Here is a 13,759-nt window from a genome sequence, read left to right as displayed (position 1 = left end):
TCGTACATCAATGTTTCTTTCTGTCTCTCCCTCTCCCTTTCTCTCTCTCTATAAATCAATGGAAAAATATCCTCTGGTTAACAAAAAAAAATTTTTTAGTAACCTAATGTTTCATTATTTGTCAGCCAGGAAGCTTTGACATATTTCATCTACTAAAAGAATGGTTATTTGATTTGACCTAAATGTTAATGAAAGAATAGCCAATTCTCAAGATATTTTTTTATTTAAAATGTCAACTATCACAACACATTACACAATGAAATGATGACCTTAGAATCACATTAAAATGTTTTAAAACATTTCTATAGAGTCACAAAGCATAAAACATGCTTCAGGAATACAAATATAATTTTTACATTTTCACCATAAAAACAACAGAGAAGCACAGGCCCATCTGTGAACGTCCTTTCTTTCAACAGGAGCTGATGTGATTACTTCCAAGAAACAAAAACGACTTCTTTCTTCAGAAACCATATTGTTGACAGGTCTTTACAATTTCATTGGACACTGTGCTTTGTTGAGAAATTACTACTGTTTCTATTTCTGAGGGAGTCATCATATTAGAATTATAACACACTTTTACAACACATTTTGGCACAATATGAAAAATAAACACTTTGTTGAGTTTTTAACTCAAAACAATTATTATTATTATTATTAAATAAATAATTATTCCGCATAGTGCATTTCTCATTTTTTTACCTTTTATTGACTATTGACACAAATGAAGCTCAGTAAACACATTAGGTGGTTTATTTACGTCTTCTTTCATAATTTTGCATCGCATCCCTTTCATAAGCCACTGAGAACAAAGAGAAGAGAAAGGGTTCTTTAAGAGGATTCACTGAGGGAATTAAAGTTCAAGGCACACAGAATGACTTTTTCAAAACTCATAATGACTATTTCCCTCCATTGAAATATTTCCAAGAGGTTTGTTTGCACCTCTGCCAATGTTGCCTCAGTTTCTATCCTGACTGGAAGTGACCTAACCACAGAATTAATGGTAACTTTGGTGGTCTGTCATATACTTGGTTCCTTAAAAGCATACTTCCACAATACATTGCAGTGTTGATTCTCAGCAGCGTCCTCAAACAGTGGCAGACACCCCGGGTGATTTATAGAAAGGACAGTGCCTAAATTAACCAGGAATAGTCATAGGATGAAAGCAAAATGTGAAACTTATTCTAGGATAGAATCAACAAACTATAAGCCCTGGGCCAAATCCAGCCCACCACCTTTTCTTGTAAATAACATCTTACTAGAACATGGCGCCAGCCATTGTTTTATATATTGCCTATGGCCACTTTAGCATCACAATGGCAGATTTGAGTAGTTGTTACAGAGATCGCATGGCTCACAAAGTCTAAACTATTTACTGTGTAGCTCTTTACAGGAAAAGTTTGCTGATTCTCGATACAGGGATAACTTAGGTTGTGAGGGTCTCTTCCTGTCTTATGGGTGCCTCCCAATGTCCTTGAGACTAAAAACAGCCTCATAGTCTATAGGTAGGGCTTATGTGCCATCTAAATACAACACAGTTTAACTTACCTCCTAGCACCCTATGTCCTGTGAAAAGTTAATCACTGCTTTTAAAAGGATTTACCCTATACCTAACAAGTAATTTAAGTACATTGACTATCTGGACTTAAAAAGGCCAAAATTAAATATAACACATCATAACATAACATAACATATAAATGATGTAATATGATATATTGTATACTAGTACCATTTCAAAGGGGTCTGTAACCACAAAAGGGTAAAGATCAGACTGATATGATCAAAACACTTAAGTATACTTTTCATCATTTTAACGAACACTCTATACCCTTAGATTTACATCATAGAGAACTACTATGCTTTTAAAAATTCAGTATGCCCTGTTTCAAATATTACATTTAAATCAAAATAGCAGAAATCACTGGGAAAGATATGGAGAAGCCCTGGGTGTTACTGCAAACACTTTTCCCAGTGAGAAGGATCTGTGGAGAGGGAAGGGAAGCCCAGTTTCCAGTCATCACTTCCCCTTCAACACGGGGCAAAAGAGCTTTCGCAGCCCACTGTCCTGTAAGTGAGGTTAACAACACACGGATGGTTTTAAGTCAGTCATGTCTGCATTTCTGGAGTAGAATAGGCTGAGCCCCAAACTGGGCAGCTCTGCAGGAAGGAAACAGTTCATGTCTCACCCTGGAGTGCTCATATGAGGAGGCGGATAACTGACACAGGCTCACTTCCTGGCCAGCTGCAGGTGACATGACTCTGTTCCTCAGAGAAGTGAGGTGAATGCTAACATGAACTAACCAAAGACAGGTCAGTGGGTTAGCTGGAACGTAACATTCTCCTAACTTCAGGCAGAGTTTCTCACCAGGTCCTTGCACCCTCGGAAGCCCTAGGCAAACGTTTGTTGTGTCTGAGATGAGGAGGGTTTCTCTGGGAAGGGGGTTTCTAGATTTTTCTAGCTTGTCAAAGGGGTTTGTGACCATAAAAGGCTGTAGAAGCCTATAATAACTTTACCTCAACTAAGTATATGAAAAGATCTCTGATTGAGTGTGGATGACTTTTTTTGCCCATTTTTTCCTTTTATGTTTCTTAACTAAAGTGGAGGAACAAAGATTTATTCATAAATTAATTCTGATTCATTACAGTGATTCTATTTATTATTTATAGTACATTATTACTTTTGGTGCATTTAATCTGTTCTAAATTGTACAGATTATTTGTGCAGTTAAGCATGTTCTAAAACTTGTATCAATTCTGGAAATGGAGAGTTGAAGTCTAATATGATTATCTCGAAAACCACAGCTATATAAGGACTACTGATACACATTCTAATGGCTTAAATTTACATTCCATTTCCAAAAGCCAGGAGATAGTGTATATTAATAAAACAGTTTTAATTTTTTTATTAGGCAGATTGGTAGTGTCTTTAAAATTTAACCCTGAGCAACCCCAACATTGCTAATGAAGAAATACAAACATAGTCATCTGAATTTGGAAGGTAGCGAACCAATATAAATACTAGCAGATACCACTTTTGCATGACTTTCCAGAAAAATAAGAATTAAACCAGCACACCTTAGTTACAGATTTTCTAGATATTTGAAATATTCTAGATGGATAAGACAGCTGCTGATTACTTTCTAATTCATTATATGATTAGTATTTTAATTCCACTTTTATTCCATGTACAATGAAGAGAATTTGAATAGTTTTCCCAAGGAACCTAAACTAGGGACTGTAAGGCCTGAATGTGCCTAACAACAAATCAGTGCTATGAAAATGCCATAGGGGTTATTTGACTTTGGAAATACAGTGGTGAGTTTTCAGATATAAGCATGTGGCATTTATATAGAAAATAAAAACAAAAGAGAAGAAAGGAAGCATTCAGTCTTTATAGCAAGTGAAAGAGTTGTCCAGAATTAAAATGGGTTTTGAGGAGAATTGTGGCCTCCCTTCTTTCTGAGGGCTTTGTGGGCAGGACTGATCGTGTGTATCTCTAGGATGTTTTGTTTATGTTCCTTTGTGAAGGCACGGGAATGGACTATAAAACTCAAACATCCATTGAGATGTTTTAGAGTTTGAGTTTCTATAACTTCATGAAGAGCAAGTAATTTGTATAAATAAATTTATTTTGTTTCTTTGTTGTTGTGATGTCTTGTAAGACTTGTAAATTACCTTGGTAACAAGTGAAAATTGGTCTTAATTCCTGCATTTCCAACACCCGTAGTTCAGTAAAATTAAATGTGGTTTATATGAAATACATTAGCCCAAAGATTCAGGTTAGGTAATAATTAAATGGGGCAGACACTGGTAAGGCTGGTGGTTTGAGAGAGATTGATATTGTGGTGATATTAGCTTAGTCAGCTATAAATACATCCTCAGACTTATTTATGAAAATTAGAATTTTTTCACCATAAATACTTATTTTAACTTCATTATTCCCTTTTAATAATTTAAAAACTATGCCTTAGAAAGAAAATAATATACGTAGGTTTAAAATACTGTCTATTTTCAGTCATGATTTTATACATACCAGAATTTAAAGCTCTTTTGCCCATTAGTCCAATAAAGGCATCTGTTCTATGTCCTGGAAAAATACATTTAGGGGTATTTTAACATGTATATCTTTGAGGAAATAAACTATTATAACTAGTATCAAAAAAAGCAAGCTTCTAAATATATTTTCATATAATAAATATGTGTCTATTTCAAGTTTTAGTGAGTCAGAAAAAAATAGGATCCTTGGTAAGTCTTATAAATGACACTAAAACACTAAATGAAAGCACTTTCCTCAATTCTATATCTAAATATTAGCAAGTACCCTTTATTCATATTATAGTTTATCTGTTTACATATACAAACTTTTAAATACTGTTGCTATTGAAGCTAGCTTGATTTTTAGGAAGTTGATTTCACATTTGTGTGACAAGGAAATATCCAAGCCTATTTCCTCTTGTTACTGAATATGTTGTATTTCTCAGGAACTGAACCTTAGTTAAGTCAGTTACCTACACCTGATAATTACAAACTTCTCAAAGGTTACTCTTTCTATTTTATTAGATTTTAAATAATACTCCTTTGGAAAAGTATGTCAGTTTTGACATTAATAGAGTGCATTTATTTTCATTACACAGAATTCTGCTGTATATAATTCCCTTGAAAGTCAACTCCTTAGAAAGTAAATATGAATGATTTATTTAGTGTCAAGATGGAGCCTCTGGAAAAGATGACGTTCACTAGAGTGAGAGAATGTCCCTTGGTTTGCTAGTTCAGAATAGGGCTGCTCTCTTAATGTGGCCTACTCTGCCACCCAGGGAACCGAAATCCAAGCTAGCAACTAAGTGCACAGTACAATTAAGATGGACACCTGGGACTGCCTGTCAACTCTGGTTCTATTAACTGGGAAACTGGGACCTAACGGCCATCGAGTGTCACAATTTTTACCATCGTCACTGCCCTAAGAAATGTCCACTGCGCTTTGATAGATTGAAGTTTCCCATTCAGTTATGGAATAAAAAACCGGCATTTCTATCTTTACCTTTAGTAAGGATTATCTACTCAGACATTCACTGGAGCCCCTTGGCTGCTGAATTACCATTATCAGTGACATCATTATGGCATCCAGCATACTCAGCTAAGTTAGAAGATATCTATAAATATTTGGTTTGGGTTTTGTTTTGCAGTGGAAGTGGTGCTTGTGGGGTGTCGAGGGATAATGTGTGGTGGATTTTTACCCCAGGATTGAAATTCTTAGCTAAACTAACAATTTGTAGGAGTTAAAGGGGTTTTGGGGGGCAGCTTAAAACAACAAATATTTATTATCTCACACTGTCTATAGGTCAGAAATTCAGCAGTTTAGCTGGGTGTTAAAGGATTTTTAACCTAATGTATCATTTTGGAAAGTATGATATGTCTAAACCATAGAGCTTTAAACAGTCATGTTCTGGATGAAATATAATGCGTCTCTTCCATTCGTATATTGTCTTAATTAAACACATTAATCCCAAACTTACAACAGGAAAAATGATAAGGTATTATATAAAGTGGAATTCAATCAACATTTGTATTTGATAAATGTCAAAATAATTTTGAACTTACTTTTTTTATTAGAGAAATGGGCATGTCCTGTAAGAAAGACAACAATAGGAATTGCCTTACCTTATAAGGAAAAATATAAATTGACGTTTTAAATATGTAACATTTCCTATTCATATACTACCTGAGGAATATAGCAGAAGCACAAATTATTGATAATATAAACAAAATGTTAATAAATAAAAAACAATTTTTAAGTGCTTTTTATGGGTCACAGATTCCAAATCCAGGACTGAGACTCCCGAGGCCTGGTAGTATCTGTTAGGCAATGCCACATCTGTTTCCCTATAAGAAGCACATATTCAACAACATAAACTGATGAAGAAAAATAGATCCAGAGACACAGAAGCATCAAACATACCTTCACACCTCAGAGGGAAGGCAGGGGAGGGAGGGGAGGTAAGAGATCAACCAAAGGACTTGTATGCATGCATATAAGCATAACCAATAGACACAGACAGTAAGGGGGTGAGGGCATGTGCTGGGGAGGTGGGAATGGCGGGGGAGAGGTCAATGGGAGAAAAAAGGAGACATGTGTAATACTTTCAACAATAAAGAATCTTTTTTAAAAAAGCACATATTCAAGGGGGGCCACCCATTGATGCTCAGAAGAGGAAGAGAGATGCAAATACATCTCTTCATTAAACAGGCATAATCAAGAATCTGTGTTTCAGCCCATAAAAGACTTTTTTCACTTTCCTAAATGTGCATTCACAATAGTAAAATAAAGATGTCTAGAAACGTTTACCATAAAGAGCCTTTAACAGGGCCACTTGCTTTACAATTGAGGAATCTAATTAGAAACAACTAACTTTTTACAGGGTCCACTGATGATACGATGAATTCAAGGAAACTGAGTATTTCTATCAGGAGACAAGGAGCAGTTTATACTCAGCTTCCATATGCACTTAGAGCATTCCCAGTACTACCCCTTGGAGGCCCCGTGCCCACTCCTGCTTTGCCAATTCGGATCTTTAGTCCAGGGAGCTAAGGTTGGGTCCTGTCCTTGGTGGTTTGGGTCTAACCCTGAGGCGTGCCAGACCTGGATGCCTCCCTCCCTCTGCGGGCACGTGCCTTGCGCATGTGAGTGGGTGAGGGAGATTTACCCCTCCTTCTAGGCTGGAAATCTCTACTCAAAGAGCAAAAGAAACTCTGGGCGCTCTGAGAATGAGTGAGCAGACCGGGTGGGGGGCCCGCAGAGACAGAGAGAGGGTGGCTGCCCATCTCACCAGCATCCCGTTTGCCCATCAAGCCGAAGAACTGCTGAGGCTTGGGTCTCCGGGCGATTCTCTGTAGAAGATGCTCAAAGGGCTCAGGCAGCTCCTCCTGGGGGACAGACATACGGACAAACCCTGGTGTAGCAGTCAGTGCGAGGCTCCCCCAAACCCGAGTCATTCCCGCGGCGCGCTCCAGCCTTGGGCGAACCTTGGCGGGTCCCGCGAGCCAGGGCTGGGAAGCCATCTCCGCAGGGAGAGGAGAGCAGGCCGGGGCTGTGGTGTCCGGGGCAGGTCGCTCCACCCCATCCCACCCCGCGGCGCTCGTTTCCAGCTCCGCCGCCTCCCCCGAGTCCCTGCGCGTTACCAGGAGGTGAGATCTCCGAGCCCCGCGCGCTTTCCGCTCTTTGCTCGCAGCCTGGGGACCCTCACTCATCTGCCTCTTGGCCACCTGACTCAGTCTCCTCTCCAGCGGATTAGGAGACACCCCATCACCCGAAAGGCACACAGGTGTTGCCGGGGCGGGGCAGGCTGACCGCGCTTTGCAAGCCACCTGCCTGGCGGGACTTCCACTGTTTCCGGGAGGCGCGCTTCTTTGCGCCAACATCGTGCGAGCCAGGGACCGGCAAACCTGCGGCTACCTTCTCAGGTCCACAAAGTACATGTCACGGCAGGAAGTTAGCTTTCCATCCACCTCTGTCCCCAGCAGCTCACCCCTTGCCCCGGCTTCTGCCAGGGTCCAGCGTGCCCTCCTCTGCCCCTGCCCAGCGTTTCCAAACGCCAGGTCCTCTCCGCTGGACGAGAGTCCCCGAAATCTCCATTACCCGGGGGTGAAACCTTGTGGGGTGCCCAGCCTGGTGAGGACCCCGGGCTCATCACCGAGGGCATTATTGCTCCAGCGAGTTCCTGAGACCGGCGTGCTGCCCTCGGGAGGAAAGTTGGCGGTGGGCACACCTCGCCCGGGACCTAAGGGTGGCGTCTTATGCATCCTCGCGCAGCCACTGGTCTCACTGGTCGCGGTCGCCGCGCCCGCCAAGCCAACCAGGGCGCTCTCTCGAGGGACAGTGACAGCTCCCGAGCTCGGGAGGAACCACGAGCACCAGCTGGGGCCCGGGACTCACCTTGAGGTGGTCGCTGTCGGACCAGTCGGACCAATAATTCAGACCATCGTCGGCTCCGATTTCTTCTGCCAACAGTTGTGTGGAGACGAGAAATAGGACGGCCAAGGCCAGGAGGATTTTCATGCTGGATTTCTGGGAAGGGCAGGGAGAAGAGATCGTGGAGGCGAAAATGACAGACATTGGGGGCGGCTACCTAAGAAGGGGCAGCAACACTGTCTGCCCCACAACGGAACCAAGCTAAAAAGCCTGTACCATTTAGGAAAGAGAATCAGCCCCAAGCTTCTCAAGTCTCCTTCTCCCCGGACCCCAACCCCACCAGTCCGCAATCCACACTTCCAAGCCAGGAGGCTCCGCAGGTGGGAGACATGAAGGACATTGGCAATCGGGTTACACGTCTCCCCGCGTCCCTCCGCTGTCCCCCCAACTGCCCCTCGCCCCAGCCGGCCCATCCAGCCGGCCCACTTCGGCGCTTTGCGCGGCGCGGCGAGCCCCCCGGCGGGGCGCAGGCACTTACCGCGGCGGGCAGACCCGCAGACCCGCAGGGACCCTCCGGCCGGTCTGGGCGCTCGCCCGGCGCTCCGCGCTCTCGGTGCCGCGACGGTGGTGGAAGAGGAGGAGGTCGGGTGCGCTTTCCGCCCGCCCGGAGCCTCGCAGTATTTATCCGCGGCTTGACGCGCCTCGAGACCCACGTGACACGCTCCCCACGCGACTTTCTGCTCAATATTTAATTAGCCGCCTCCTCTCCTTGCGCTTGCGTCTGATGGAGAGTTTCCGAGACGGTAACCCGTCGGTGCCCATAATATCTGGACCCAATTGGGTTCGCAATGACGCAATTTTAGGAAAATCGAGATCTCGCCATCCAATCCCCAGCTGCCAGTCTTCTTCCCTCTGCAGATCTGACGCCCCCTCCTCTCCCCTTCTTCCGCACAGGGTTTCATGACACCTGAAATTACTCATCAAAATTGAGCACCGTGACTCATTTCTCGGACTTCCGCGGCAACTTTTCCGTCTCTTGAGATGTCAGGATAAGGTGTACTTTTAAGCGTGGCCAAGTAACTTCCGGCACTAAGATATTGTCGTCGGAAATCGTGCTAAGAAAGGAGCACTTCAGATTGGGAGGGGGAGGTCCTTGTTTTCTGTTTCCACCTGCATGCAGGGTGTCTGAAGTGTTTCTCAGCTGCATCTCTCTCCCTACTCCCACTTCAGCTAGCATACCTGCAGTTCTTCAGCATCACAGAAGGATTTCTAGTGCCATAGTACTCAGACGGTGGAAGCAGATTTATTCTCCATTTTGGAGAATGTAGAATGTAAGCGTGCCATTGCACGTAGAACTTTTATGTTGGTGCCATTTTAGGATCTCTTTTGTTCCAAGGTAGCCAAGACCCCTTTCTTGACGCATCCAGGAGCAGCGGCTGGAAGAGGATATGTTTGCGCTTCTCTCCTACCCTTTCTTGCTAAGACTAAGAAACCAGCAAGATGGTACAGGGTTTTTACTGGTACCCCTAAAGGGCTCTACAGATCACTCACTTAAGGACTCCATAGATCATTCATAGACTTCTCTGTCTGTGAAAACACAGGACACGAAGATGCTAATCAGGTGGTCATTAACAATATGAGACTATTAGCCTAATAACATCTATACAGAAATCACAGCTTTCCTTGCAGACACATGTCTTTCATCTCTAAATGAATTAAGTGACGTTTGTTTCTTGGGTGGAGTTCTTTTCTCCTCCTTACTTAGTATTATATTTTTCAATTAATTCTGATTTTTTAGTATAATGCATGAAAGAAAAAAATTTTGCAACTTATATAAATCAGTAGTTTTTTCCCCTCTAATACTGTTGTTCTTTCTTAAATAACCCTGCACTTGGAAATTCCCATGTATCTATTTCTTTTTTGAGGCCTAGCTTTGCAACCAGAGGCATTCTAATTTTTGTTTTTGTAACTTTTTATATGGAAAACTAGTGCTCCAGTGCATGCATTCGTGCATATTGAAAGGAAATTTATTAGAAGAAATATTTTAATATTGCTACTCGCCCTTCCTCTATAATAGAAGTGCCAGCCAAATTCACGATCAACAATGACAGATCGAAACACACGCAAGTCATTGGTGCCCAGCTAGAGCTTTATATGTATCTCTCATGCTCAAGTCAACATTTATTTTTAAATCGCCAGTGTGTATCATATGTTCCAGCCAGTTGGTTGGTTGGATGGTCGGTCACTTAACTTTATATATATATAGATTATAAACATACAAAAGTAGAGAGAATCATTCACTTGAAACAGTTTGTGAATTTCACTTGCAAACGCTTCATATTTCCCCTCCACTCAGGTTATTTTGAAGAAAATCCCACACATCATTTCATGCTATAAATATTTCAGCATGTCTATATAAATGATAAGGATTTCTTTAAACACACACACGCAGAACCATGTCATTATTCCACCTAAAGCAACATAAAATAATTCCTTACATTAAATATCCAGTCAATGTTCAAATATTCCTTGTTTCATAAACCCCTACCCCACACAGTTTACTAGAAGAAATCTGAACTGTAATGCAGTCCATACCCTGCACTTGGCTTATATATCTCTAAAATCTCCCCTAATGTATATTTTTTCTCTGTCCCACCCTCCCTCCCTACTGCCCTTGCAGTTTATGGCTAAAACTATTCAGTAAAATGTACTCCATTCTGGAGTTTGCTGATTGCCTCCTAATGGTTCCTTTTAACTTGTTCCTCTGTCCTATTTCCTGGTAATTGGTATATGGAACATGGAAAGCTTCATCCCATGTGACTTCAACTTTGCTGACAAGGCTAGTTTACATGTGTCATTAGCAAGCACATGATACCTGGTTGTTTCTCCCTTTGAGATGTTAGCAGCCATTGATGACCATTTTCTAGACCCATTAATTCATTCATTAGTACTTTCAAAATAATGTTATTCTGATTTTATTTGTTAGGTGGACTATTTCTTGCATATAAAGAGAAACTTTTTTTCCCAACAACTATTTAATTATTTCAAGACATGACACATATAAGAAAGATGGAATATATGCTTGATTACTTCCCTTTACCGATTTTAAAAATAGGTTGGTAAATTAACACATTCAAATATGGTCCTTCCTTCTTCTCCTCCCCCGCTCCCCAATTTTAGGATTATTATGACCTCATGGATTTAAACATATTTGAAGTATTTCAATACTTCAAAGGAAGATAGAAGCAGGTCTTCTGACTGATGCTCCAATTACCCTATTTCTTGGCCAATGGGTAGCATTTCAATTGGCTCCTGAGACTTTGATATACTTTAGATGAGCTTTAATGGCTTTCTTGTTTTTTGGTAGGACAGGACAAGATATTCCAGGTTTAAGCTGTGTACTTTCTGTCTCAAACCTGCAGTTTATACTTAAGGAGCTCTCATTCCCTTTGAATTAGAAATGATAATTAGAGATTATAATATGGGCCTTGTGGGTGCACATTGCTACTGAGTTCTTTATGTTTCAAGACCAATGAATAGAGCTGAAAATGTGTGTGTGTAATGATGAATGTATACTGACCATTTCTACTCAAATCTGGACACTATAGGAGCTTTCCTTGACCTCTTCTGTTTTGCATCTTTTTCTAATGTGCCAAAAAATTCTGGTTCCCAGTGACATTAACATGATTATTCACTTGTTTTATCACAATGCCAATTTGACCAACAATATTATTATTAGAAACAGAATTATTATTATTATTTTGTTTGCAAGCTTTTTGTTTTTAAGATACATCACACTTGGTATGTTCAGTCAATTTACTATGTTTTGAAGTCTCTTTAAAAGTTCTTTGCATGGTTATGCTTCCAAGTCTTAGATGCACAGGTTTATTTGCTTATTTTGCTCTCAAATTTTAGGGATTGCTTTTTAACATTAATTTGAACTTATAATTATGTAAAATACATGGTTCCAAGCTCAAATATTCAAAACATAATGCATTCAAAGTTTAGGAAAATGAGCACTCAAACTTTCTTCCAGCTATCCTTCCCCCACTACATCTTTGTAGTTATATGATTGTTTTAACATTATGTGGGTTATAATACTCATATTTAGTTTTTTAAAAAATATATATATATATTTTCTGCATGCCGTCCACTGAAGATCAAGCATATATGCCCTTTATCGGAATTGAACCCAGGACCCTTCAGTCCACAGGCTGACACTCTATCCACTGAGCCATATCAGCTAGGGCTGACATTTAGTTTTGCTGTCATGCTTTCGTTAGTTGTTTACTATTTAAACAGATGTATTGCTCACTACCAGTTCTTTAACTTAGCTTTTCCATTCTTGAGTTTATTTTTAGTTATCTTTTATTTGTCTAGATGGCATTGTCAAGCACATTTTTTTCCCTTTAGAAGAAATTATATTGTGTTCCCTGAGTTCTTTCATGCTTGTGAATATCGGTCAATGACTTCTAAGCTCAAGTGACATCTAGGTTAGTTATATTTTAAAATTAAATTTCATTTTTCTCAGGACATTATGGACATTGCTCCATTGTCTGTGGAATTGAGAGTTATGGAGAATTTTGAGGTGGGACAATTTTTCCGTGTACTTGTATATCTGAGGAATTCTTTCTTTATTCTTGACATTCAGTAGTTTAATTAAGATATGTCTTGCTGATCATTCTTTATCTAATTTTCTTGAAGTGTCATGAACTGTTTTTGTTTTGTTTCTTCATTTTAGGGAAGTTTTATTGTATTATGTCTTTTTTTTAAAAAAATGTTTTTCTTTCTTTCTTTCTTTCTTTTTCTGTATTATGTCTTTAAACATTTCTTGGAGTAGAAATTCCACTTCAAGAATATTATGGTCTTTTTCTTTGAATAATAATATATTTTCCCATATATACATAAATATTGTAATATGCATATCTTATGTCCATAATATTCTTCCAAGTTGCTTTAATTCTTTGCCCTTTTAACTCTTTCCTCTTCGTGTCAGTAATTCATTTTGGTCTATTCTGTATCTTGGTGTTTCTAATCTAATGCTTGTTATTTGCCAAGCAAATATAGGTCTGGGAATACAGAGATGAATGACATATAGTACCTGCTATCACAGAGGAGTGAACATTGTATTATGGGAGCATGGAATGAGATTTCCCTAGATGAGAAGTGTTGGCATAGAAGGCATTCCAGGGAGAGGGAACCGATTAAGCAAAGGCAAAGAGGTACAGATACACACTGCTATCCATTGAAGAAACTGGAACCGAGGTGGTAAATGTTGGAAGGGACAGGGACTGGGTGGTGTAAAACAAGATGAAGTCAACTGATATCAACTGTTTTTTCAGTCTAAACATCAGTAAATTCTGTGCTTGCTTAGGCAGCACATATACTAAACATCAGCAAATCCTATTAGCAAGCAAAAGTAACTTGATCTGAAAGAAAAGAAAAGCTCACAGCTATTGTTTTTCATTTAGTCCCTGGTGTTCTTGAATCAAAGAATTACTTCGGTGGTTTTTGAACTACTTATGTATAGTCAAGATAACAGCCTTTAAAAATATTTTATTAAATGTTTTCCTTCCATTGCATCTGAGTAGCAATTAAAGAATTCACATTGTATATATTTGCCAAAAGACTGAAATTAATCTCCTTATTCAAATGACTCTGCAGTCCTAAAACAATAAGTCAGACTAATAAGTCTACTGAAAATACTCCTAATCAAATATCAGTTCGGCTAAACTGGACCCTGAAAGGTCAAAAATCCAATTAAAATTAGGTACAGTCAGTCCAATTGTCTTAACAAAATGCCAAGTTGGTAACACGTCATAGGAACACCAGTTAAAAATAAAGTAATAAATT

General features: G+C 40.0%; 1 protein-coding gene across 2 annotated transcripts; it reads right to left on the bottom strand.

Annotated features, from left to right (window-relative positions):
* Positions 1 to 204: 204 nt before the first annotated feature.
* TAC1 (tachykinin precursor 1) lies at positions 205 to 8,754 on the bottom strand. 2 transcript variants are annotated; one of them, XM_006779245.2, is made up of 6 exons: positions 8,445 to 8,752; positions 7,931 to 8,062; positions 6,825 to 6,921; positions 5,599 to 5,625; positions 4,034 to 4,087; positions 205 to 802 (listed from the first exon to the last, which is right to left on the bottom strand). In XM_006779245.2, exons 2-6 carry the CDS (start codon positions 8,051 to 8,053, stop codon positions 753 to 755), a joined length of 351 nt encoding a protein of 116 aa, XP_006779308.1. In that variant the 5' UTR covers positions 8,054 to 8,062; positions 8,445 to 8,752; the 3' UTR covers positions 205 to 752. The 2 variants fall into 2 exon arrangements, with proteins under 2 accessions (XP_006779308.1, XP_006779310.1); XM_006779247.2 differs by lacking the exon at positions 4,034 to 4,087 and having other exon boundaries at positions 8,445 to 8,754.
* Positions 8,755 to 13,759: the final 5,005 nt, after the last annotated feature.

This window comes from Myotis davidii, unplaced genomic scaffold (genome assembly GCF_000327345.1).
Source record: "Myotis davidii unplaced genomic scaffold, ASM32734v1 scaffold187, whole genome shotgun sequence".
Taxonomy (NCBI): Eukaryota; Metazoa; Chordata; class Mammalia; order Chiroptera; family Vespertilionidae; genus Myotis; species Myotis davidii.
The sequence above is the reverse complement of the archived record's forward strand: the minus strand, read 5'-3'. Positions and strand labels throughout refer to the sequence as shown.

Bases quoted from the DNA above. Each gene is read 5' to 3' on its own strand.
- TAC1 (XM_006779245.2), bottom strand. From the start codon at position 8,053: ATGAAAATCCTCCTGGCCTTGGCCGTCCTATTTCTCGTCTCCACACAA. The intron at 6,922-7,930 runs GTGAGTCCCGGG...TCTGTCCCCCAG, and splicing joins CCGACAGCGACCACCTCAAG to GAGGAGCTGCCTGAGCCCTT. The intron at 4,088-5,598 runs GTAAGTTCAAAA...GTATTTTTCCAG, and splicing joins CCATTTCTCTAATAAAAAAA to GACATAGAACAGATGCCTTT.